This window comes from Oncorhynchus nerka, linkage group LG17, assembly GCF_034236695.1.
Source record: "Oncorhynchus nerka isolate Pitt River linkage group LG17, Oner_Uvic_2.0, whole genome shotgun sequence".
Taxonomy (NCBI): domain Eukaryota; kingdom Metazoa; phylum Chordata; class Actinopteri; order Salmoniformes; family Salmonidae; genus Oncorhynchus; species Oncorhynchus nerka.
In genome coordinates, this window is record NC_088412.1 from 10283364 (window position 1) to 10305740 (window position 22377).

At 46.3% G+C, this 22377-nt stretch overlaps 2 protein-coding genes across 2 annotated transcripts; one reads left to right on the forward strand and one right to left on the reverse strand.

Moving 5' to 3' along the window:
* Window positions 1–16: 16 nt before the first annotated feature.
* On the reverse strand, window positions 17–18270 carry fan1 (FANCD2 and FANCI associated nuclease 1). Its single transcript, XM_029685706.2, has 14 exons — window positions 18014–18270; window positions 16099–17588; window positions 15695–15835; window positions 14999–15206; window positions 13716–13949; window positions 10137–10268; window positions 9804–9912; window positions 5045–5164; window positions 3707–3871; window positions 2849–3008; window positions 1851–1954; window positions 1394–1588; window positions 586–714; window positions 17–391 (listed from the first exon to the last, which is right to left on the reverse strand). Exons 2-14 carry the CDS (start codon window positions 17477–17479, stop codon window positions 254–256), a joined length of 3216 nt encoding a protein of 1071 aa, XP_029541566.2. The 5' UTR covers window positions 17480–17588; window positions 18014–18270; the 3' UTR covers window positions 17–253.
* A 452-nt stretch (window positions 18271–18722) lies between these two features.
* LOC115144665 (uncharacterized) lies at window positions 18723–21914 on the forward strand. Its single transcript, XM_029685672.2, has 3 exons — window positions 18723–18867; window positions 19775–21724; window positions 21897–21914. The coding sequence occupies exons 2-3, from the start codon at window positions 19811–19813 to the stop codon at window positions 21912–21914; spliced, it is 1932 nt and encodes a 643-aa protein (XP_029541532.2). The 5' UTR covers window positions 18723–18867; window positions 19775–19810.
* The last annotated feature ends 463 nt before the right edge of the window (window positions 21915–22377 follow it).

Genomic DNA, 22377 nt, shown 5'->3' on the forward strand with positions numbered 1-22377 from the left:
ACTAAGAAAGTTAACATTTTCACATTCAACCAGATTTATTACATTTATTAGAGAGATTATTTTATTTACATATTAGACAGTTATAGTGTAATATACAGTCATTAAAGCGCATTGTGGTCCCCCCCCCAACCTTGTCTGTCCTGCAACAAACTGTAAAGAGTGCTATTTTTATAAAATAAAAAAAATTCATTAAATTCTGTACTTCAGTGAGACGGTCAAAGGTCAAGGCAGGTGTTTGCCAAGCTCATCAGTCCTATTCCAGCCAAGCTCCTCTGGCCCCGGTGGCAGTGACGTGACAAACCTCTACATCAGCCCCCAGTCTCTGTAGCTCATCCAACCAGATCTGTTGCTTCTGGGACAGTTTGTCGCTAGGGCCCTTCACCTCCACCAGCTGGAACAATAGAATATGATAGAATTCATAGAATAGAATAGAAAATCTGATGCTTCTGAGAGTTTGACGCTAAGCCCCATTTACCTCTCATCAACATGTCATCATGGGACAAATAGATAGACCTTCTAGTCATCTCAAATAAATGTGTTTAATTCCACAGCCTCAGGCAGGCCTAGACAGTCCTGTGAGCTCACCTTGTAGGTGTTGTTGGATGTGTTCCACACCACTAGGTCAGGCAGTCCTGCTCGACAGTGTCTGTAGTCCTTGGCCATCCTAGTGATCATCCCTCCCAGAAACGATCCACCCAGACAAGACACTAGACTCTGCAAAGAGAGGAGACCACAAAGGGTTAGACCAGCTCAGTAGCATTACAGTAGCCAGGTAAACAACACTTTGATCAATGTGAGAGCAGGTTAGTTTAACCAGGCTACAATTACATGAGATTTACCATAACACAATAATCATGTTACTAACACATTGTTATACATGGAGGTGAAATCATAGCATAGGCTTTATAAATGACTAATCTGAAAGTCAATATTTATTAAACTTAGCAGACGCTTTTCAACTTTTCAAAGTAAAGGGAGTTATTTGTCACAGATGTTATTGCAGGTGTAGCGAAATGCTTGTATTTCTAGCTCAAACAGTGTAGTAATATCTAACAATTCACAACAATACACACAATCTAAAAGTAAAATAATGGAATTAAGAAATATATAAATATTAGGATGAGCAATTTCAGACGGGCATAGACTAAAATACAGTAGAATAGAATACAGTATATACACATGAGATGAGTGAAGCAAAAAATATGTAAACATTATTAGAGTGACTAGTGTTGTTGCATTACTAAAGAGGCCAGTGAACCCACAACCGTGGCGTTGCTAGCACCGAAGCTACTTTTACCAACTGAACCACACTGGTAAGTCAATGACAAACCAGATTGTCTGTACCGACAATGCGTCATCCAATCGGTTTGAAGTGAGCCTTAACTGTGGTTACCTGTGCCCGCTGCAGGGATGAGAAGCGCTCCCAGTTGACCAGTGAACACACCTTCCCCTCCTGATTGGTCCAGGCCTCAGCCATTAGGTTGTGCAGCGTCTCAATGGACGCCTCACAGAGCACCTGCACACGCGTCTCTATCGCCTCCCTCCGGTTCCCATAGAAACAGTCTGTGAAGAGGTCCAGTGGGCAGGGCTAGGAGAGGAACAAGAGGGATGAGGAAATATTAATATATGCCTCGTATCAGACACTTTTATCCAGAGAGTCTGACAAGACAGTGAGGGCATGTAGGTACAGGCATACGTGAGCCTTGTGGGAATTGAACTGACAACCGTGGTGTCGTTACTGCCACACTTCAACCAACTGAACCACACAAAAAAAAGGACAGGTAGAGCATGTTTACCTGGTAGAGCATGTTTACCTGGTAGAGCATGTTTACCTGGTAGAGCATGTTTACCTGGTAGGGGTTCCGGAAGACGTCTGGAATCCCCTCCATGAAAATGACGTCCCATAACAGAAGACCAAACAGAGTGGAAAACGTGGAGCCCTCTCCATGGATCCCTATAGATAACCAAGAGAAGTTTCAGTCAAACTTCACTTCCATCCATCCATGTGGTAAGGAAGCATTTCACGGTAAAGTTGTATCAAATTGTATTTGTCACATGCGCCGAATACAACAGGTACAGTGAAATGCCTTACAGTGAAATGCCTTACAGTGAAATGCCTTACAGTGAAACCTTAGTGAAATGCCTTACAGTGAAATGCCTTACAGTGAAACCTTACAGTGAAATGCCTTACAGTGAAATGCCTTACAGTGAAATGCCTTACAGTGAAACCTTACAGTGAAATGCCTTACAGTGAAACCTTACAGTGAAATGCCTTACAGTGAAATGCCTTACAGTGAAATGCCTTACAGTGAAACCTTACAGTGAAATGCCTTACAGTGAAATGCCTTACAGTGAAACCTTACAGTGAAATGCCTTACAGTGAGATGCTTACTTAAGAGCCCTTAACCAACAATGCAGTTAAAACATATATATATATTTTAAATATATATATATATATAGGCTATATACAGGGGATACCAGCACAGAGTCAATGTGCGGGGACACCGGTTAGTCGAGGTAATATGTCCATCTAGGTAGAGGTATTAAAGTGACTATGCATAGACAATAACAAAGAGTAGCAGCAGTGTAAAAAAAAGGGGGGGAGGGGGCAATGCAAATAGTCTGTGACAAATACAATTAGATTTGATTACATTTCCAAGTACAGGTTCATGTGACAACAGGAGAACTTTACTGAACTTGCTGTTTTCAATTGTTAGTTTTTTTTTACTGTGAAAGCTCTGGTTTATATGTCAAATACACTTAAAACATGAACATTTGACGATTTAAAAGAAGCAAAAAAAACAAAACAACAACAACAGGAAACTAGAACAGAAGTAAAGCAGAAGACCTTGGTCAAAGCCTTGCCGACGGTAGTGTGCCAGTGACAGCTCTTCCACAGAACACATGACAGTGGAGTATCCTCCCTCTGCCCCTTCCTCAGCAGGCATGAGGAACACATTCTTCCCTGTCCCCCCCTCGTGGGGGAAGAGCTGCCCTCGGATAGTGACCTAGAAGACACAAACACACAGACACAAACACAATTAGCACACACAAAACAAGTCTGTTTTTATATTTATTTTTTATTTACTCTTTATTTAACTAGGCAAGTCAGTTAAGAACAAATTCTTATTCAGAATGGACGGCCTACAGCGGCCTAACCCGGACGCCACTGGGATCAATTGCGCACCGCCCTATGGGACTCCCAATCACGGCCGGTTGTGATACAGCCTGGAATCAAACCAGGGTGTCTGTAGTGACGCCTCCAGCAGTGCCTTAGACCGCTGCGCCACTCGGGAGCCCCTTAAAACGTCTTGATGTTTAGAAAGTTAAAAGACATCATCAGTGATGCAATGAAGCATAAACTCAAGTAAACCCAGTTTACCCTCCTTTTTATTTGGGGAATATAATTGACCCACCTCTTAAATAACGTTTTAGTTTTTTACTTAACTTGCTAACAAAGATTGTCATCTCGATCATCGCTTAGAATTGACCCATGTATATTTCATATAATGTATATTTCAACTGGGGCGGCAGGGTGGCCTAGTGGTTAGAGCGGTGGACTAGTAACCGGAAGGTTGCAAGTTCAAACCCCCTCTGTTGTTCTGCCCCTGAACAGGCAGTCATTGTAAATAAGAATTTGTTCTTAACTGACTTGCCTAGTAAAATAAAGGTAAAAAATAATAATAAAGCGACAGAAGTGACTCACATGAGTGACATCGTTGACGTGGATGGTGGGCAGGTCACTGAGTACAAGGTGGTAATTCTTGTAGCTAGGGGATTCCTTCATCCTATTGGCTCTCTGGTGGAGTGAAAGCTGGTGGCCCGTCCTCACCAAGGGGTCAGAGAGACCGTCTCTGATGGAGCTGATAGCCTGGGATTGATACATGGGGAATTTCAATTTAATTAATGCTAATTACTGACACAGACAAAAAGACACACATTTAATAAATACCACGTATAACAACAGTGCAAAGTGAAATCCAGACAAACATTAACAAAGTGCAGTAGTCCATAAGTTCAGGAAGAGCCATGGGACAAAGTACTGCTGGAGGTTAGGTGGCTGACTGACCTGTTCAGGTAGTTTGAGGTGCTGCTGGAGGTTAGGTGGCTGACTGACCTGTTCAGGTAGTTTGAGGTGCTGCTGGAGGATAGGTGGTTGACTGACCTGTTCAGGTAGTTTGAGGTGCTGCTGGAGGATAGGTGGTTGACTGACCTGTTCAGGTAGTTTGAGGTGCTGCTGGAGGATAGGTGGTTGACTGACCTGTTCAGGTAGTTTGAGGTGCTGCTGGAGGTTAGGTGGCTGACTGACCTGTTAAGGTAGTTTGAGGTGCTGCTGGAGGTTAGGTGGCTGACTGACCTGTTCAGGTAGTTTGAGGTGCTGCTGGAGGTTAGGTGTCTGACTGACCTGTTCAGGTAGTTTGAGGTGCTGCTGGAGGTTAGGTGGCTGACTGACCTGTTCAGGTAGTTTGAGGTGCTGCTGGAGGATAGGTGGTTGACTGACCTGTTCAGGTAGTTTGAGGTGCTGCTGGAGGATAGGTGGTTGACTGACCTGTTCAGGTAGTTTGAGGTGCTGCTGGAGGATAGGTGGTTGACTGACCTGTTCAGGTAGTTTGAGGTGCTGCTGGAGGTTAGGTGGCTGACTGACCTGTTAAGGTAGTTTGAGGTGCTGCTGGAGGTTAGGTGGCTGACTGACCTGTTCAGGTAGTTTGAGGTTGGGCTGGAGGTTGACTGACCTGTTCAGGTAGTTTCAGGTTGACTGACCTTTCAGGTAGTTTGAGGTTGGACTGGAGGTTGACTGACCTGTTCAGGTAGTTTGAGTTTGGACTGGAGGTTGACTGACCTGTTCAGGTAGTTTCAGGTTGGACTGGAGGTTGACTGACCTGTTCAGGTAGTTTGAGGTTGGACTGGAGGTTGACTGACCTGTTCAGGTAGTTTGAGGTTGGACTGGAGGTTGACTGACCTGTACAGGTAGTTTGAGGTTGACTGACCTGTTCAGGTAGTTTGAGGTTGACTGACCTGTTCAGGTAGTTTGAGGTTGACTGACCTGTTCAGGTAGTTTGAGGTGCTGCTGGAGATTGAGTGCCAGTCTGTCCCACCATCGCCCCCTGCTGTCTGGACAGTAGACTGACTGGGACAATAGTGAGCGCAGCTCCTTCACCGCTTCCTGGAACACAACCAATCTGAATCAATACATTACACTACACTCTGCTGTGTGTATATGAATGTGTGTGTGTGTATATCTTGGTATATGAATGTGTGTGTGTATATCTTGGTATATGTGTGTATATGAATGTGTGTGTGTGTATATCTTGGTATATGAATGTGTGTGTGTATATCTTGGTATATGTGTGTATATGAATGTGTGTGTGTATACTGTAACAGTACCTGTTTGGCACATAATACGCACGCAGGTCTTTCTCCTTACCTTCTTGATCTCCAGTATTTTCCACAACTAGTCAAATTTATTCCACACATCTGACTTCCCTTTTACCTCCTGAGCAACCAGTAAAACATTCCCCCGTTTCCAGTCACGTCCTCTGCATCCGTTTTGCTGTCACATGTGTTCCGGTGTTCAGAGTTTGTTATAACCAATTTATTCATGTGATTATGACATGCTTTAACGGTCAGGCCCTATTGGTCGTGTGCATTCGATGCATACGTGTCACATAAAGAGAGCAAGGGTTTGAGGGGATATTTTCCTAAATAAATGAGCGATTTCGGTAAACAAAACTTTTCAATCAGAAAAGGCTGTAATTATGTTGCAGTTCAGCAACACGGACAGTGTGATACACTGTTGATGTGCTGTGGTGGTCGCTGCAGCAGAGACAGTGTGATACACATACTTCCGGCGCCGACAGAGATGGCCGCCTCGCTTCGTGTTCCTAGGAAACTATGCAGTTTTTTGTTTTTTTACGTGTTATTTCTTACATTAGTACCCCAGGTCATCATAGGTTTCATTACATACAGTCGAGAAGAACTACTGAATATAAGATCAGCGTCAACTCACCATCAGTACGACCAAGAATATGATTTTCGCAACGCGGATCCTGTGTTCTGCCTTTCAACCAGGACAACGGAATGGATCCCAGCCGGCGACCCCAAAAAAAACGACTCCGTAAAAGAGGGAAACGAGGCGGTCTTCTGGTCAGACTCCGGAGACGGGCACATCGTGCACCACTCCCTAGCATTCTTCTCGCCAATGTCCAGTCTCTTGACAACAAGGTTGATGAAATGCGAGCAAGGGTAGCATTCCAGAGGGACATCAGAGACTGTAACGTTCTTTGCTTCACGGAAACATGGCTCACTGGAGAGACGCTATCGGAGGCGGTGCAGCCAGCGGGTTTCTCCACGCATCGCACCGAAAGAAACAAACATCTTTCTGGTAAGAAGAGGGGCGGGGGCGTATGCCTTATGGCTAACGAGACATGGTGTGATGAAAGAAACATACAGGAACTCAAATCCTTCTTTTCACCTGATTTAGAATTCCTCACAATCAAATGTCGACCACATTATCTACCAAGAGAATTCTCTTCGATTATAATCACAGCCGTATATACCCCCCCCCAAGCAGACACATCGATGGCTCTGAACGAACTTTATTTGACTCTTTGCAAACTGGAATCCATTTATCCGGAGGCTGCATTCATTGTAGCTGGGGATTTTAACAAGGCTAATCTGAAAACAAGACTCCCTAAATTTTATCAGCATATCGATTGCGCAACCAGGGGTGGAAAAACCTTGGATCATTGTTACTCTAACTTCCGCGACGCATATAAGGCCCTGCCCCGCCCCCCTTTCGGAAAAGCTGACCACGACTCCATTTTGTTGATCCCTGCCTACAGACAGAAACTAAAACAAGAAGCTCCCACGCTGAGGTCTGTCCAACGCTGGTCCGACCAAGCTGATTCCACACTCCAAGACTGCTTCCATCACGTGGACTGGGATATGTTTCAGTATTGCGTCAGATAACAACATTGACGAATACGCTGATTCGGTGTGCGAGTTCATTAGAACGTGCGTTGAAGATGTCGTTCCCATAGCAACGATTAAAACATTCCCTAACCAGAAACCGTGGATTGATGGCAGCATTCGCGTGAAACTGAAAGCGCGAACCACTGCTTTTAATCAGGGCAAGGTGACTGGTAACATGACCGAATACAAACAGTGCAGCTATTCCCTTCGCAAGGCTATCAAACAAGCTAAGCATCAGTATAGAGACAAAGTAGAATCTCAATTCAACGGCTCAGACACAAGAGGTATGTGGCAGGGTCTACAGTCAATCACGGACTACAAGAAGAAAACCAGCCCAGTCACGGACCAGGATGTCTTGCTCCCAGGCAGACTAAATAACTTTTTTGCCCGCTTTGAGGACAATACAGTGCCACTGACACGGCCTGCAACGAAAACATGCGGACTCTCCTTCACTGCAGCCGAAGTGAGTAAAACATTTAAACGTGTTAACCCTCGCAAGGCTGCAGGCCCAGACGGCATCCCCAGCCGCGCCCTCAGAGCATGCGCAGACCAGCTGGCCGGTGTGTTTACGGACATATTCAATCAATCCCTATACCAGTCTGCTGTTCCCACATGCTTCAAGAGGGCCACCATTGTTCCTGTTCCCAAGAAAGCTAAGGTAACTGAGCTAAACGACTACCGCCCCGTAGCACTCACTTCCGTCATCATGAAGTGCTTTGAGAGACTAGTCAAGGACCATATCACCTCCACCCTACCTGACACCCTAGACCCACTCCAATTTGCTTACCGCCCAAATAGGTCCACAGACGATGCAATCTCAACCACACTGCACACTGCCCTAACCCATCTGGACAAGAGGAATACCTATGTGAGAATGCTGTTCATCGACTACAGCTCGGCATTCAACACCATAGTACCCTCCAAGCTCGTCATCAAGCTCGAGACCCTGGGCCTCGACCCCGCCCTGTGCAACTGGGTACTGGACTTCCTGACGGGCCGCCCCCAGGTGGTGAGGGTAGGCAACAACATCTCCACCCCGCTGATCCTCAACACTGGGGCCCCACAAGGGTGCGTTCTGAGCCCTCTCCTGTACTCCCTGTTCACCCACGACTGCGTGGCCCCGCACGCCTACAACTCAATCATCAAGTTTGCGGACGACACAACAGTGGTAGGCTTGATTACCAACAACGACGAGACGACCTACAGGGAGGAGGTGAGGGCCCTCGGAGTGTGGTGTCAGGAAAATAACCTCACACTCAACGTCAACAAAACTAAGGAGATGATTGTGGACTTCAGGAAACAGCAGAGGGAACACCCCCCTATCCACATCGATGGAACAGTAGTGGAGAGGGTAGAAAGTTTTAAGTTCCTCGGCATACACATCACAGACAAACTAAATTGGTCCACTCACACAGACAGCATCGTGAAGAAGGCGCAGCAGCGCCTCTTCAACCTCAGGAGGCTGAAGAAATTCGGCTTGTCACCAAAAGCACTCACAAACTTCTACAGATGCACAATCGAGAGCATCCTGGCGGGCTGTATCACCGCCTGGTACGACAACTGCTCCGCCCACAACCGTAAGGCTCTCCAGAGGGTAGTGAGGTCTGCACAACACATCACCGGGGGCAAACTACCTGCCCTCCAGGACACCTACACCACCCGATGTTACAGGAAGGCCATAAAGATCATCAAGGACAACAACCACCCGAGCCACTGCCTGTTCACCCCGCTATCATCCAGAAGGCGAGGTCAGTACAGGTGCATCAAAGCTGGGACCGAGAGACTGAAGAACAGCTTCTATCTCAAGGCCATCAGACTGTTAAACAGCCACCACTAACATTGAGTGGCTGCTGCCAACACACTGACACAACTCCAGCCACTTTAATAATGGGAAATGATGTAAAATATATCACTAGCCACTTTAAACAATGCTACCTAATATAATGTTACATACCCTACATTATTCATCTCATATGCATACGTATATACTGTACTCTATATCATCTACTGCATCCTTATGTAATACATGTTTCACTAGCCACTTTAACTATGCCACTTTGTTTACATACTCATCTCATATGTATATACTGTACTCGATACCATCTACTGTATCTTGCCTATGCTGCTCTGTACCATCACTCATTCATATATCTTTATGTACATATTCTTTATCCCCTCACACTGTGTATAAGACAGTAGTTTTGGAATTGTTAGTTAGATTACTTGTTGGTTATTACTGCATTGTCGGAACTAGAAGCACAAGCATTTCGCTACACTCGCATTAACATCTGCTAACCATGTGTATGTGACAAATAAAATGTGATTTGATTTGTTGATGTTCTGTGGTGGTCGCTGCAGCAGAGACAGTGTGATAAACACTGTTGATGTTCTGTGGTGGTCGCTGCAGCAGAGACAGTGTGATACACACTGTTGATGTTCTGTGGTGGTCACTGCAGCAGAGACAGTGTGATACACACTGTTGATGTTCTGTGGTGGTCGCTGCAGCAGAGAGGACAGAGAGACAACGGGTCACACTGTCTTTTTTTACACGGCGCAGCAAGTCTGAGCCCGGCCCGGCTCAATCAAATCGATTGCGGTCGGATTCCCTCTAGTTATCTGTGTCTTAATTATTTCATCAAACAGTGCACTTAAAGCATCAGACAAGCTCAGTGCATACAGTTGATTTGATTAAAACACATAGGATGTGCCTAGATATGGAAAAATACACGTTGGTCGATTGGTCGAAAGAATAACTATATATATTTTTTGTCTGGGACAGTTCTAGTGTGTATCGAGGTATATGATGTATGTGTGTGTGTGTCTGCACCCACCTTGTAGCAACGTAATCTCTGCAGTACTTCTACTCCCCTGGACAGGATGCGTGTGTAGGCCCACCCTGTGGTGAAACAGCGCAGGAACACTGGCAGCTCTTCCTGGTGGCTACACACACACACACACACACACACACACACACACACACACTTTAGGTTTGGCTGGCTTATGGCTGTCGACCAATGTCAATGATAATGTTGCTTATCAAGCGATTATTGTGTGTGTGTGTGTGTGGGGGGGTTGCATTTGGCTGTGCAGACCAATGTGAAATCCGCATGGCCACATATCAAAGATTGACAAAGAGGGATGAATATGCCGCTAGTGGTCCCCACCTGAGGTCGTACGTCTTGCTCGTCTCCTGCCAGGTCATCTTGGCTGCAGTGTAAAGTCCCAGAGCGTCCTCCCAGTGGCCTGTCTGCATGGCTGTGATCACCTCTTGCAGCGCTCGCATCGCCGCCTCGTACCTGACACAACAGGACAGAGAGGCGCTGAGTCCAACGACACAATCAGATTAACGTTTATCGGTCACGTTACGCTGGTTTTTTTTGCAGACGTTATCACCCGGTGAGGGGAAATGCTGTTGTTTCCAGCTCCCAAAAATGAAGCAATACACACAATCTAAAAGTTAAAAATAACAAAGACATTAAGACAGAAGTATTAGAAGTCTGGGACCCAGAGTCGTGAGAGTATGAATACATCTACACCAAGTTGGACAAGAAAAAAAAGAGGAACACCTGACCAGGTGAGTTATTATCCCTCATTGATGCCACCTGTTAAATCCACTTCAATCAGTGTAGATGAAGTGGAGGAGACAGGTTAAAGAAGGATTTTTAAGCCTCGAGACAATTGAGACATGGATTGTGTATGTGTGCCATTCAGAGGGTGAATGGGCAAGATAAAATATTTAAGTGCCTTTGAACAGAGTATGGTAGTAGGTGCTAGGAGCACCAGTTTGTGTCAAGAACTGCAAAGCTGCTGTTTTTTTCACGCTCAACAGTTTCCCAAGTGTATTAAGAATGGTCCCCCCACCCAAAGGACATCCAGCCAACCACAACTGTGGGAAACATTGGAGTCAACATGGGTCAGCATCACTGTGGAACGCTTTCAACACCTTGTAGAGTCCATGCCCCGACGAATTGAGGCCTTTCTGAGGGCAAAAGATGGAGGGGGTGCAACTCAATATTAGGAAAGTGTTCCTAATGTTTTGTCACTCAGTGTAAATGTTAATGGTGTATATAGACACAGAAGGGACAGTATATATGAATTGAAGAGTTATGTACAGCAGTAATTATATAGGATGAGCCTGGACTATTGACCTATTATTTACCTATTACCGACGTGGTAACAAACCCCCACCTCACGACCCCAAATTGTTCACACTCCTCTTGTTGGCGGAGAGAACATTTTTGCAGTTTTAAAGTTAATGTCCTGCAATTCTACACACTTTTTGTTGTTGTTGTTGCTGTTTTAAAAGCTAATTTCCTGCAATTCTGATATGACACCAGGGATCGAAGCGAGTCCGTATTGACCCTGTTCTGGGTACGAATCAGGACCGCGTTCCGCCAGTTGAGCATGGACGAGCCATAACCAGAATACAGTATATACAGTGCCATCAAAAAGTAATCACATCCCTTGACACATTTTGTTGTATTTCAAAGTGGGACTAAAATAGATTTAATTGTCATTGTCAAAAATACTGTAATGTCAAAGCGGAAGAAAAATTATAATATTTTTAAAAATTATAATAATAATTTAATCTAACACAAATATGTTGATTAGAAAAGTAGTCCACCCACTGAGTCAATACATGTTAGGGCTCCCGAGTTGCGCTGCGGTCTAAGGCACTGCATCTCAGTGCTTGAAACATCACTACAGACACCCTGGTTCGAATCCAGGCTGTATCACAACTGGCTGTGATTGGGAGTCCCATAGGGCGGCTCACAATTGGCCCAGCGTCGTCCGGATTTGGCCGGTGTAGGCTGCCATTGTAAATAAGAATTTGTTCTTAAAGGTTAAATGTAAATAACAAAAATGTTAGAAGCACCTTTGATTACACCTGTGAGTTTTTCTGGGTAAGTCTCTAAGAGCTTTACACACCTGGATTGTGCAAAATATGCCCATTATTTTTTTCAGAATTCCTCAAGCTCTGTAAAATTGGTTATTAACAACCATTTTCAGGTCTTGGCATTGATTTTCAAGCAGATTTAAATAAAAACTGTGTCGCTATCTATCCATGGTTTGGTTTGAATAAGTTTGACGGCCCGCAACCTTTCCCAGTCCACGTGATCAAAACAGTCAGACCAATGTTGAACAGTCCTTACCACGGGTGCTTCCTGCTTAAGTTTCTGCCTATTGGCGGGGAGGAGCAGGATGGAGGCGTTGTCTGATTTGCCAAAGGGATGGCAGGGGAGGACCTTGCAGTCGTCCCTGAAGGGAGAGTATCAACAGTCAAGCGTGTTCTCTCCGCATGTAGCACAGGAGATATGTTGATCGAATTTTCGGCAGCGTTTTCCTCAGATTTCCTTTATTTAGGTCCCCAGGTACAATAGTCACCGGCCTCAGGATATATGGTTTCCAGTTTGCAGCCTCAGCTCCTCAGTTCCTTGAGAGCCATCACAGTGTCAGCTTGGGGGGGATATTTACACGGCAGTAACAATAACCAAAGAAAATTATCATCTCGGGAGGTAATGCAGTCAGCATTTGATGGTGAGGTATTCCAGATCAGGAGAACAAAATGACTTCCGTTACCACAATCACACCATGAGTTGTTAATCATAATCATATTCCTCCACCTCTGTTTTTCCCAGAAAGTGATTTCTTGCTGTCCGGGCGATGAACTGAGAATCCCGCTGGCCGTATGGATGGGGACAATTTATCCAGAGAGTGCCATGGTTCCGTAAAACAGAGTATGTTACCGTCCCTTGTGTCTCTCTGAAAGAAGATCCTCGCCCTGAGCTCATCTACTTTGTTGTTCAGGGACTGAATGTTAGCGAGTAATATACTCGGAAGCAGTGGATGGTTTGCTCGCCACCTGAGCCTGACCAAGGACCCCACTTCTCGGGTGTCGACGGTTTGCCTCAGAGAATCCAAAACAAAGGATCCAGGTGAGGGAAATCACATTTCTGGTGTGTGACCACCAATCTAATGTCCAAACAGTTATTTTGGGCTGTAGGTAATAATACTAGAAACGTTCTGAGCAAATAATGTAAGAAGCACAACAACAAAAATACTGCAAAGCTGGCTAGGAGCTGGAAACAGGGTGATTGTCATTCGGAGCATTCTTGTTAATATTGGCAGAATGTGTGCCAGAGTCTGGTCTAATGGTAGCGCTGCTGATTACGGACTACATATCCGCCTGGTGTCTAGGCCCTTCATGTCTGTGTGTGCCCCTTCTACATGCATCTCCCTCTCTCCTTTCTGATCTTTAAGCAATAAGGCATGAAAAGCCCATGGATTATTGTAAGAATAACACAGGACTAAAGGCTGTTTTCTTAGGCACGACGGGAAGCGGGGGAATGGTGGAGATGGCAACAACAAAAAAATGGCACCATTGTTGCACAGATCAGAGAGGCAGGCAGCTAGGTTTATACAAACCCTTACAGTTGCAGCCCAAAAAAATCTTGTCTAGATACTTCTTTTCCAGGGGACATGAAGTTCATGAATTGCCTGCATGGGGCTGTGGGACAGTGGATGTGCATTGAACTGTTAACAGGCATTACCCGGGAATTGTCGTGAATAACTCCCTGCTATCAACCAATCAGCATCTAGGACCCAAACATCCCCATTTTATAATAACACTTAGATAGCTTATGAAACGCACACCTAAATAAACATTTGAGGTTGATCAATCAGTGTCCACAGCACTGACCAATGAGATCTGACCCAAATACACTGTAAGTCTATGCTCTAACCTGATAAGATCTTCTCTATCCAGGAACAGTTTGGCTCTGCGCTGTACGGTGTAGTCAGGGAAGGCCAGTCGGCCAGAGTTGACCAGTAGGATGGTGTAGAGCTGACCCTGACCCCCTCCGGCCGTCTCCTCCTCCTCCAGACCGTCTGTCAGGGAGAAGAGGAGGAGGACGCGAGAGAACACAGCCCTGGGGCCGCGATGCAGACGTACACAGGAACCAGCTAGCTGCTTCGCCCTGGAGAGGAGAGATTATTAGTGTAGGAGTGTGCCTGAGGACGGTTGTGTGTTTAAGGCAGCTGACCTCGTCACATATGCAATCCTCTGCCTGCGTAGGAACGAATGCCTGTCCCAATGTAACTCCCGTCTGTACACTTTATCCCATTCCATCAGTCTCCCATTCCATCTGTCCCCCATTCCATCAGTCTCCCATTCCGTCAGTCCCCCATTCCGTCAGTCTCCCATTCCATCAGTCTCCCATTCCATCAATCACCCATTCCATCAGTCACCCATTCCATCAGTCCCCCATTCCATCAGTCCCCCATTCCATCAGTCCCCCATTCCATCAGTCCCCCATTCCATCAGTCCCCCATTCCATCAGTCTCCCATTCCATCAGTCTCCCATTCCATCAGTCTCCCATTCCATCAGTCCCCCATTCCATCAGTCTCCCATTCCATCAGTCTCCCATTCCATCAGTCCCCCATTCCATCTGTCTCCCATTCCATCAGTCCCCCATTCCATCAGTCTCCCATTCATTTACATTTACATTTAAGTCATTTAGCAGACGCTCTTATCCAGAGCGACTTACAAATTGGTGCATTCACCTTATGACCTCCAGTGGAACAGTAGTGCATCTAAATCTTTTCAGGGGGAGGGGGGGTGAGAGGGATTACTTTATCCTATCCTAGGTATTCCTTAAAGAGGAACTGATTCCATCAGTCCCCCATTCCATCTGTCTCCCATTCCATCAGTCCCCCATTCCATCAGTCTCCCATTCCATCAGTCACCCATTCCATCAGTCTCCCATTCCATCAGTCTCCCATTCCATCAGTCACCCATTCCATCAGTCACCCATTCCATCAGTCACCCATTCCATCAGTCTCCCATTCCATCAGTCCCCCATTCCATCTGTCTCCCATTCCATCAGTCTCCCATTCCATCAGTCACCCATTCCACCTGTCCCCCATTCCATCAGTCTCCCATTCCATCAGTCCCCCATTCCATCAGTCTCCCATTCCATCCGTGAATGACTCTAGAATATGTCACTAGAGCCCCTCCCCTCTCACCTCTTTAGTATGACAGTCCCAATGTTGTTCTGTCCAGGGGCCAGGGCGAACAGAGACCTCTGTCTGCTCAGCTTCAGGAGTCCCTCCACCAGCTGATGTTTCTGGGTACCAGACCCAGGGCCCCCCAGGTGGAACGTCTTAGCCAGGCTACGAAGCTCCGGGGCGGGCAGCAGGTCCAGCACCTCCCCAAGCTCCTGGAGGTCACTGTCTGGAAAACAGTTGAGGATGTTGGGCATTGGATGGTAGGGGTTGGTTAGGGATGAACATTTGAGTGACTTCCCACTGTTAGCGTGACAGAGTGGAAATTCAACCCTCCGCACCATTAACACAACACACTCAAGAAGCACAGTCAATACTGACTCAGTAAAGACATGTCTGGCATCCAGGGCTTCAGCACCTCTAGATCCCAGGAAGGCAGTAGAAATGCACTTAGCCATTCACTACATTAGCATTTAGCATAATACCATTCAAGACCTTTCAACAATTAGAATTTAGCATAATACCATTCAAGACCTTTCAACAATTAGCATTTAGCATAATCCCATTGAAGTCCATTCATTCAACTGTTGGTAGGAAGCTTCCTTTCACCAGGTCCTGAGCTCCAAGTCCTAGATCAGCCTAGTGTTAGCATAACACCATTCAAGTCCATTCAACAGTTAGCATGTAGCATAAAACAATTCCAGTCCAATCACTCACCTGTCTGTAGGAAACCTCCTTCCACCACCTCCTGAGCTACAGGTCCCAGGTCAGTGCTAATCTCATTATAGTTTAGCTTGTTGACCTGGAGCCACTTCAGTTTCCTCTGGAACAGTCTCACATACAGCTTCTGTCCTGTCACTGAGAGGAAGAAGAGGCAAATTAGCAAGACTGGTTGATGATAAAAATAGTAGTCAAAAAATGCTAAACGTGTACTACTACATGAAATTCTATTGTACAATGTGATTTTATATGATCTTGTGTTATAAATCATGTATGTTCAAAAACACATTTGCAGAACACTTTCCTGTAGCCTTTATGTATGCATTCATAAAGCCCTTATAACAGCTATATAAAACATAACATTTGTCATAAGACAGTCATGTTTGTTCTATTCTACACACCTGACAGACGCTCAAAGCCGTGTATGGCTGAAAGGTCTTCTTGATTGAACAGCATCCTATCGTCTTCATTCTCCAGCACTGCCTCTAGCACGGTCAGGAAGTTACCCAGGTAGTACGGTAACCGCGGTGACTCGGAATCTTGCTCATCAGTTCCTCTGTCTGTGTCAGGCTCTGTCAGCTGATCACTGCTACCGGTCACTGGGGATTCTTCTTGTTCTTCTTGTTCTCCTTCTTCCTCTAGTTTTACTTTTCTTCTCTGACGCTCCTCCTCGGGCACCTCTGTGCTGCTCTTCAAAAGAGTGTCACAGTTACCAGTTGAAGATTCTGCTGTTCCGTGCTGCTTATCATCATCAGCTGTTGTTGTTGTTGACGTAAGGAGTTTGTTTATAGTGAGGTCATCATCTGGTTCTTCACCATCTCTCTTCTCAAATCTGGCTTTCTTGCTGCGAGTAGACATCCTCTGTGTTTTAACAGAGACCTCCGCTTTCCCTCCTTTCTTCCTCTTGTTCAGTCTGGATGGAGCATAGGACAGAGGTCGCGGGGCCATAGAAACTACCGGAGACAATGATTCTAATATAGATTCGGATTCTAAACATTCTAAAGTTTCTTCTCTGCTTTCTACCTGAGGTCTGCCCAGTGAAATAGTAAAGTGACTTTCCACTGTGACATTTGTTGTCTCTGTGTCCATTAAGCATGTTGTCTGGTCACCAAATCCCTGAGGGAGGTGGTTCTCCTTCTGAGATCTGCTCAGCTCCTCAGACCTTATGGCTCTCTCTGGGGACTCCTGGATGGTGATGATGTCATCAACCTGCGACTCTATGTCCTCAGGGGACTTCAGCCTTTGCTTCAGGCCCCTCCTGGAGAGCTTAGAGGACAGCCTGCTACATATGTCAATGGGCCTGACTACAGTCTTACTGCTCATCTCTCTGGTGTTTACCTGCTGAGAAGAAGAAGAAGCACTAGACTTTTTAAAGTATGGGCTGGTGTTGGCCTCTCGCTGAGGCTTTTCCTCCTTTGGACAGGAAGGCCCTGTGTCTGGATCATGGTCCTTACTGGCCCTCCTGGAAGGAGAGTGAGACGATGCCAGCTTTGTTGTAGTAACAATGTTACAGGCTGAAGCAGTATCCATGGACGCACCATCTTCCCTCTGAAAGTTCTGACACTGTGAGTCAATGTGTTGGTTTATCCTGAACCGTGGCACTAGCTGACCACACAGAGGACATGGCAGTCTAGGTGGCGGGGCGTTGTTGAAGAATGATGAGATGGAGGCTGTACCAGGACATGCATTGGCACTCTTCTTACCATCTTTACTACTGACATATCCTTTCCTCTTCGTTATTGAGAGGCTTCTCTGTTTGCGTTTGTTTCCTTTCTCTGCCATGATGTTTCAACTGTTGTTGTTTTCACGTTTTGTCTACAAAAAACAGGGGCTGATATTCTATTATGTAGCTATCTTGACAGTAACTTGCAAATGTAGGTCTACCACCAATCTGTAAAGTGAGAGAGGCAAAGATTACAGAACGCTTCACTCCGTTCTCTTAACTCCGTTCTCTTCGAGGCAGAGTTGAGTTTTTGATAACCGGTCGCGGGATTTGATAGCAATAACACTGATTTACCCACCATCAGTCGATTCTTGTAAAAATCTTTTCCCCTCATTTGTGTTGCTGGTACTAACCTTTCCTTAAACTGAGATTCAATTGGCACATTCGCGTTGCGTTAAACGAGACACAAATGAAAAGTCAATATTAGGAAGGTGTTTCTCATGCTTCCCGAGTATTTCTGTAATGTGACAGTGAGAGAAACCTACTCTGCTGAACATTGTTGTCATAGAGACTACACTAACACCGTATATTATTTAGTACAATGTCAACATCATAAAAGTATAATTCCTTCACATTGTAGCTCATCCACTCACCAGTGTCACCGGTGCCGTTCACCACCGATCATTCATCTAGAATGGGCAATGCGTGGCTGAGCTAACGTTAGCTAGCTGGCTAGTTCTCTTGCTCTCTTCACGTTACCTTTGCAGGCGTCAGGCAATGATATAGAAACGGTCATACAGGTTATGCATTGTGTTATAATATAATTAATTTGACTTTAGATGAGAAATGAAGCTCTTTGAGTATCCCGTGTTTTGTCGTTACAGAACAGCCGGGTTCGCGCGCAACACTAGAGCAATCGAGAAAGGATGTTGAGTAGACTGGGGTAGTAGATGACAAATTCATCGATTTGATGGATTTTCATATATTGGTGAAAAGGGAGGAAATTGTGTGCTTTCACAAAATAATAATAATAATAACACAGCATAAAACACTTTAAAATATGAATTGTTAAGGCTCTAATTAATTGAGATAATAGGCCTATGAGGTGTAAATAGCCTATCACTTCTATAGAAATAAATGCAGCATCAACTGCACATAAAAAATGAATGAATAGACAATGCATTGACTATCTGGAAAAATGGTTTATGTTTTTGACCCCAATAAAACAAATATATGTGTTTTTTTTGCTAAAGGCCACTCACTTTGACTCTGTCAAGGATGTTTGTTTAATCTCATGTGGCATGAAGGATCATTTTATTGAGATCAGATGGACCAGACCATTTCATCGGGGTGCTGCCCGCACGTACTGAGGAGAGAATAGATCCTGCACGGGGTATTCCTTACACATGTTCCAGGGCTACTTGCCCCTGGCTTCCAAATTCACCATATTCTGGGGTTTCTAAAGCAAATCTCTGATCGGGACATAGGCAATCATCAGTCGATGCTGGTAAGTCGGACATCAGCCTATATTGTTTTGATTGGGAAGCTTAAACAGAAAGAGATCAGTAAGCATATTCAGTTTGTAACTCTATATCTGAGATCCCTATTATAAAGATGTGGTCCTAATGGCACAGAGGAATCATGGCACACACCACCAGCCTGTTTAGCCTATACCCTACACCAGCGTGATGCAGTCTCAATGAGAAATCATTCAAATCAAGGTCGATGTTAATTGTGCTTATAAGAACTTAACGGTTTGCCTGTCTGCGATTTACATGGCTATAGATCAATGTGACGAATCGGGATTTTCAGAGAATAGATGAGAAAACCATCCCTGCGTTTTACGAAAGACAAGGATAATATGCTGAGGGCAGTGAAAACCTGGATCCGATTGAAGAAATAGGTTGGAGATAGAACGAATGCGTGCGTTTCCCTGTCCTGTGCTCGAGGAACAGTTTTCTAACAACATTACCCCTGCAGTTGCGGCAAAAGTTTGGCGTGATCGTTTATCATCTGATTATCTGCAGTGTGCAAATTGAATCATCTCGCGTGAGATTGTATAAAATCCACACTAGCAACAGCATTTGCAACGTCATAATGATCAACAAAAAGTCCTACTACAAATAGCATCAGTCATCCGTACAGCTCAACACCACGGACAGGGACATTTCGACATTTAGATGTGTATGTTTGGCAGGTATTATTAAACACAGATGTGTAGTGACGCAGTTTTAGAAGAATAAACCATTTGATTTCGCTCACTTGGGGATTGCATGCATTCCCGTACACCCTTATTTGGTCTAGCTGTGTAAATAGAACCAGTAAACTATATCCTAGACATAGGTTTGGCTTGTAAACCCGATATGCAATTCCAATTATAATTTGACCACGGGTTCATTGCTGTGTTATTCTAGGACTGAGGATAGTGTTGGGATAGGCCAGCCTGAGCCATGGCTCATGGGAAGAAACCAGGGAAGATCACTAGAATCCTGGGACCCAGCCCTTCATCGTGCCCAGGAGGATCCATAGAGAAGAAGCCAGGAACTATTAGGAGAATATTGGCCCCCAGCCCTCCGCCCAGCCCGGGTCCCACAGGATCCACAGAGGAGTCTAATGAAGGACCTCATGATGAAGGACCTCAGAAAGAAAGACCACAGAGTTTGAGGAGTAAGGACCCGCCATCCTGCCCTGACCCCCTATCCACAGGGGAGCCTACTGATGAAGAACCCTGGGGTCTGAGCAGCAAAGGCACAACTGAAAGACTGCATGATGGAATTCGGAGTCTGAAGAGTGAAGGCCCTCCTCAACACTCGCAGAGCACCAGCAATGAGGAGCTGGACAATAACAATGATGAGAGGACCCCTGGGCCTGCATCACCTGTCCCTGCTAGCCCAACCCAGGCCCGCCCAACCCAGGCCTACAGCAAAATGACCGAGGCCCAGAACTACCCTCGGCAGTCAGACGCCCAGGCCAAGAACTACCCTCGGCAGTCAGACGCCCAGGTCCAGAACTACCCTCGGCAGTCAGACACCCAGGCCCAGAACTACCCTCGGCAGTCAGATGCCCAGGCCCAGAACTACCCTGGGCAGTCAGACGCCCAGGCCCAGCCCCGACAGACACAGCAGCATCTCAGAGAGAGTCCAACGAGCCCTAGCACCAGGCCCACCTCTGACCCCCCATCCAGTCAGGAGAGACAGTCCAGGGCTGTTAAACCATCACCTGTCCTTACCAGTGCGAGTCCTTACCAGCCGTGTCTGATTAATCCCTCCAGTTCACCTCTTCCTGTCCCTGCTAGAGCTAGTGTCTCCTCCAAGATCTCTCTGAACCTGCCCGGTGACTCCACCACCCCTGACAGCTTGGAGGAGGAGGAGGACAGCTGCTCAGAGTACGACAATGTGGGTTCAGATGTGGAAGGTGTGGAGCAAGACATTGATCAGACGCTGCAGGTGGAAGACCAGGGTATGGAGGTGAGGTACTACCCTGAGCCGCAGGATGGTATCTATGTGGAACACCAAGACGGAACCTACATGAAACACCAAGACGGAACCTACATGAAACACCAAGACGGAACCTACATGAAACACCAAGACGGAACCTACATGAAACACCAAGACGGAACCTATGTTAAACACCAAGACGGAACCTACATGAAACACCAAGACGGAACCTACATGAAACACCAAGACGGAACCTACATGAAACACCAAGACGGAACCTACATGAAACACCAAGACGGAACCTACATGAAACACCAAGACGGAACCTACATGAAACACCAAGACGGAACCTACATGAAACACCAAGACGGAACCTACATGAAACACCAAGACGGAACCTACATGAAACACCAAGACGGAACCTACATTAAACACCAAGACGGAACCTACATGAAACAACAAGACGGAACCTACATTAAACACCAAGACGGAACCTACATGAAACAACAAGACGGAACCTATGTTAAACACCAAGACGGAACCTACATGAAACACCAAGACGGAACCTACGTAGAAGAATGTGAGGATGGACCCTATTGCCCCAAGGATGCCACCTATGTAGAAGGTGAGGATGGTACCTATGTGGAGGGTAGTGTGGAGGGGGACAGCCTGGAGGGGGACAGCCTGGAGGGGGACAACAGCACCACTGTACAATACAAACCCCCAAGGCCACTGTACGGCCCTGAGTCTGAGGAGATGCAGGATAAAGATAGAAAACCCTGTAGCTCTTCTGAGAATTACCATCAGTTCAATGACAATCCACATCAGACACCCAAGGCTGGAGACAAGGAAGAAAAAGAGGAGGTGGAGGGGCAGGAGGAGGAGGTGGAAGGGCAGGAGGAGGAGGTGCAGGGGCAGGAGGAGGAGGTGCAGGGGCAGGAGGTGGAGGGGCAGGAGGAGGAGGTGGAAGGGCAGGAGGAGGAGGTGCAGGAGGAGGAGGTGCAGGAGGTGGAGGGGCAGGAGGAAGAGGTGGAGGAGCAGGAGGAGGAAGAGGAGGGGCAGGAGGAGGAGAATTTCCCAGATGAAACTGGTGAAACAGAGGAAGAGCGGGATGTGACCACGTACACAGAGGAGGAGTCTGAAGAGACAGAGGACAGAGAGCAGGAAAATAAAATCACTACTAGCCACCAGGAGAATGATGGGGAGAGGATGAGAGAGGGAGAGAGGAAGGGGAGAGGATGATAGAGAGGGAGAGGGTGGGGGCGAGGATGAGAGAGAGGGTGGGGAGAGGATGAGAGAGGGAGAGGGGAGAGGATGGGAGAGAGGGCTGGGGAGAGGATGAGAGAGAGAGTGGGGGAGAGGATGAGAGAGGGAGAGAGGGAAGGGAGAGAGGATGAGAGAGGGAGAGAGGGAGGGGAGAGGATGAGAGAGGGAGAGAGGGATGTGGTGAGGGTGGGGGAGAGGGAGGGGGAGAGGATGAGAGAGAGGGAGAGGGTGAAAGAGGGAGAGAGGGAGGGGGAGAGGATGGGAGAGGGGAGAGGATGAGAGAGAGGGTGAGGGAGGGGGTGAGAGTGGGAAAG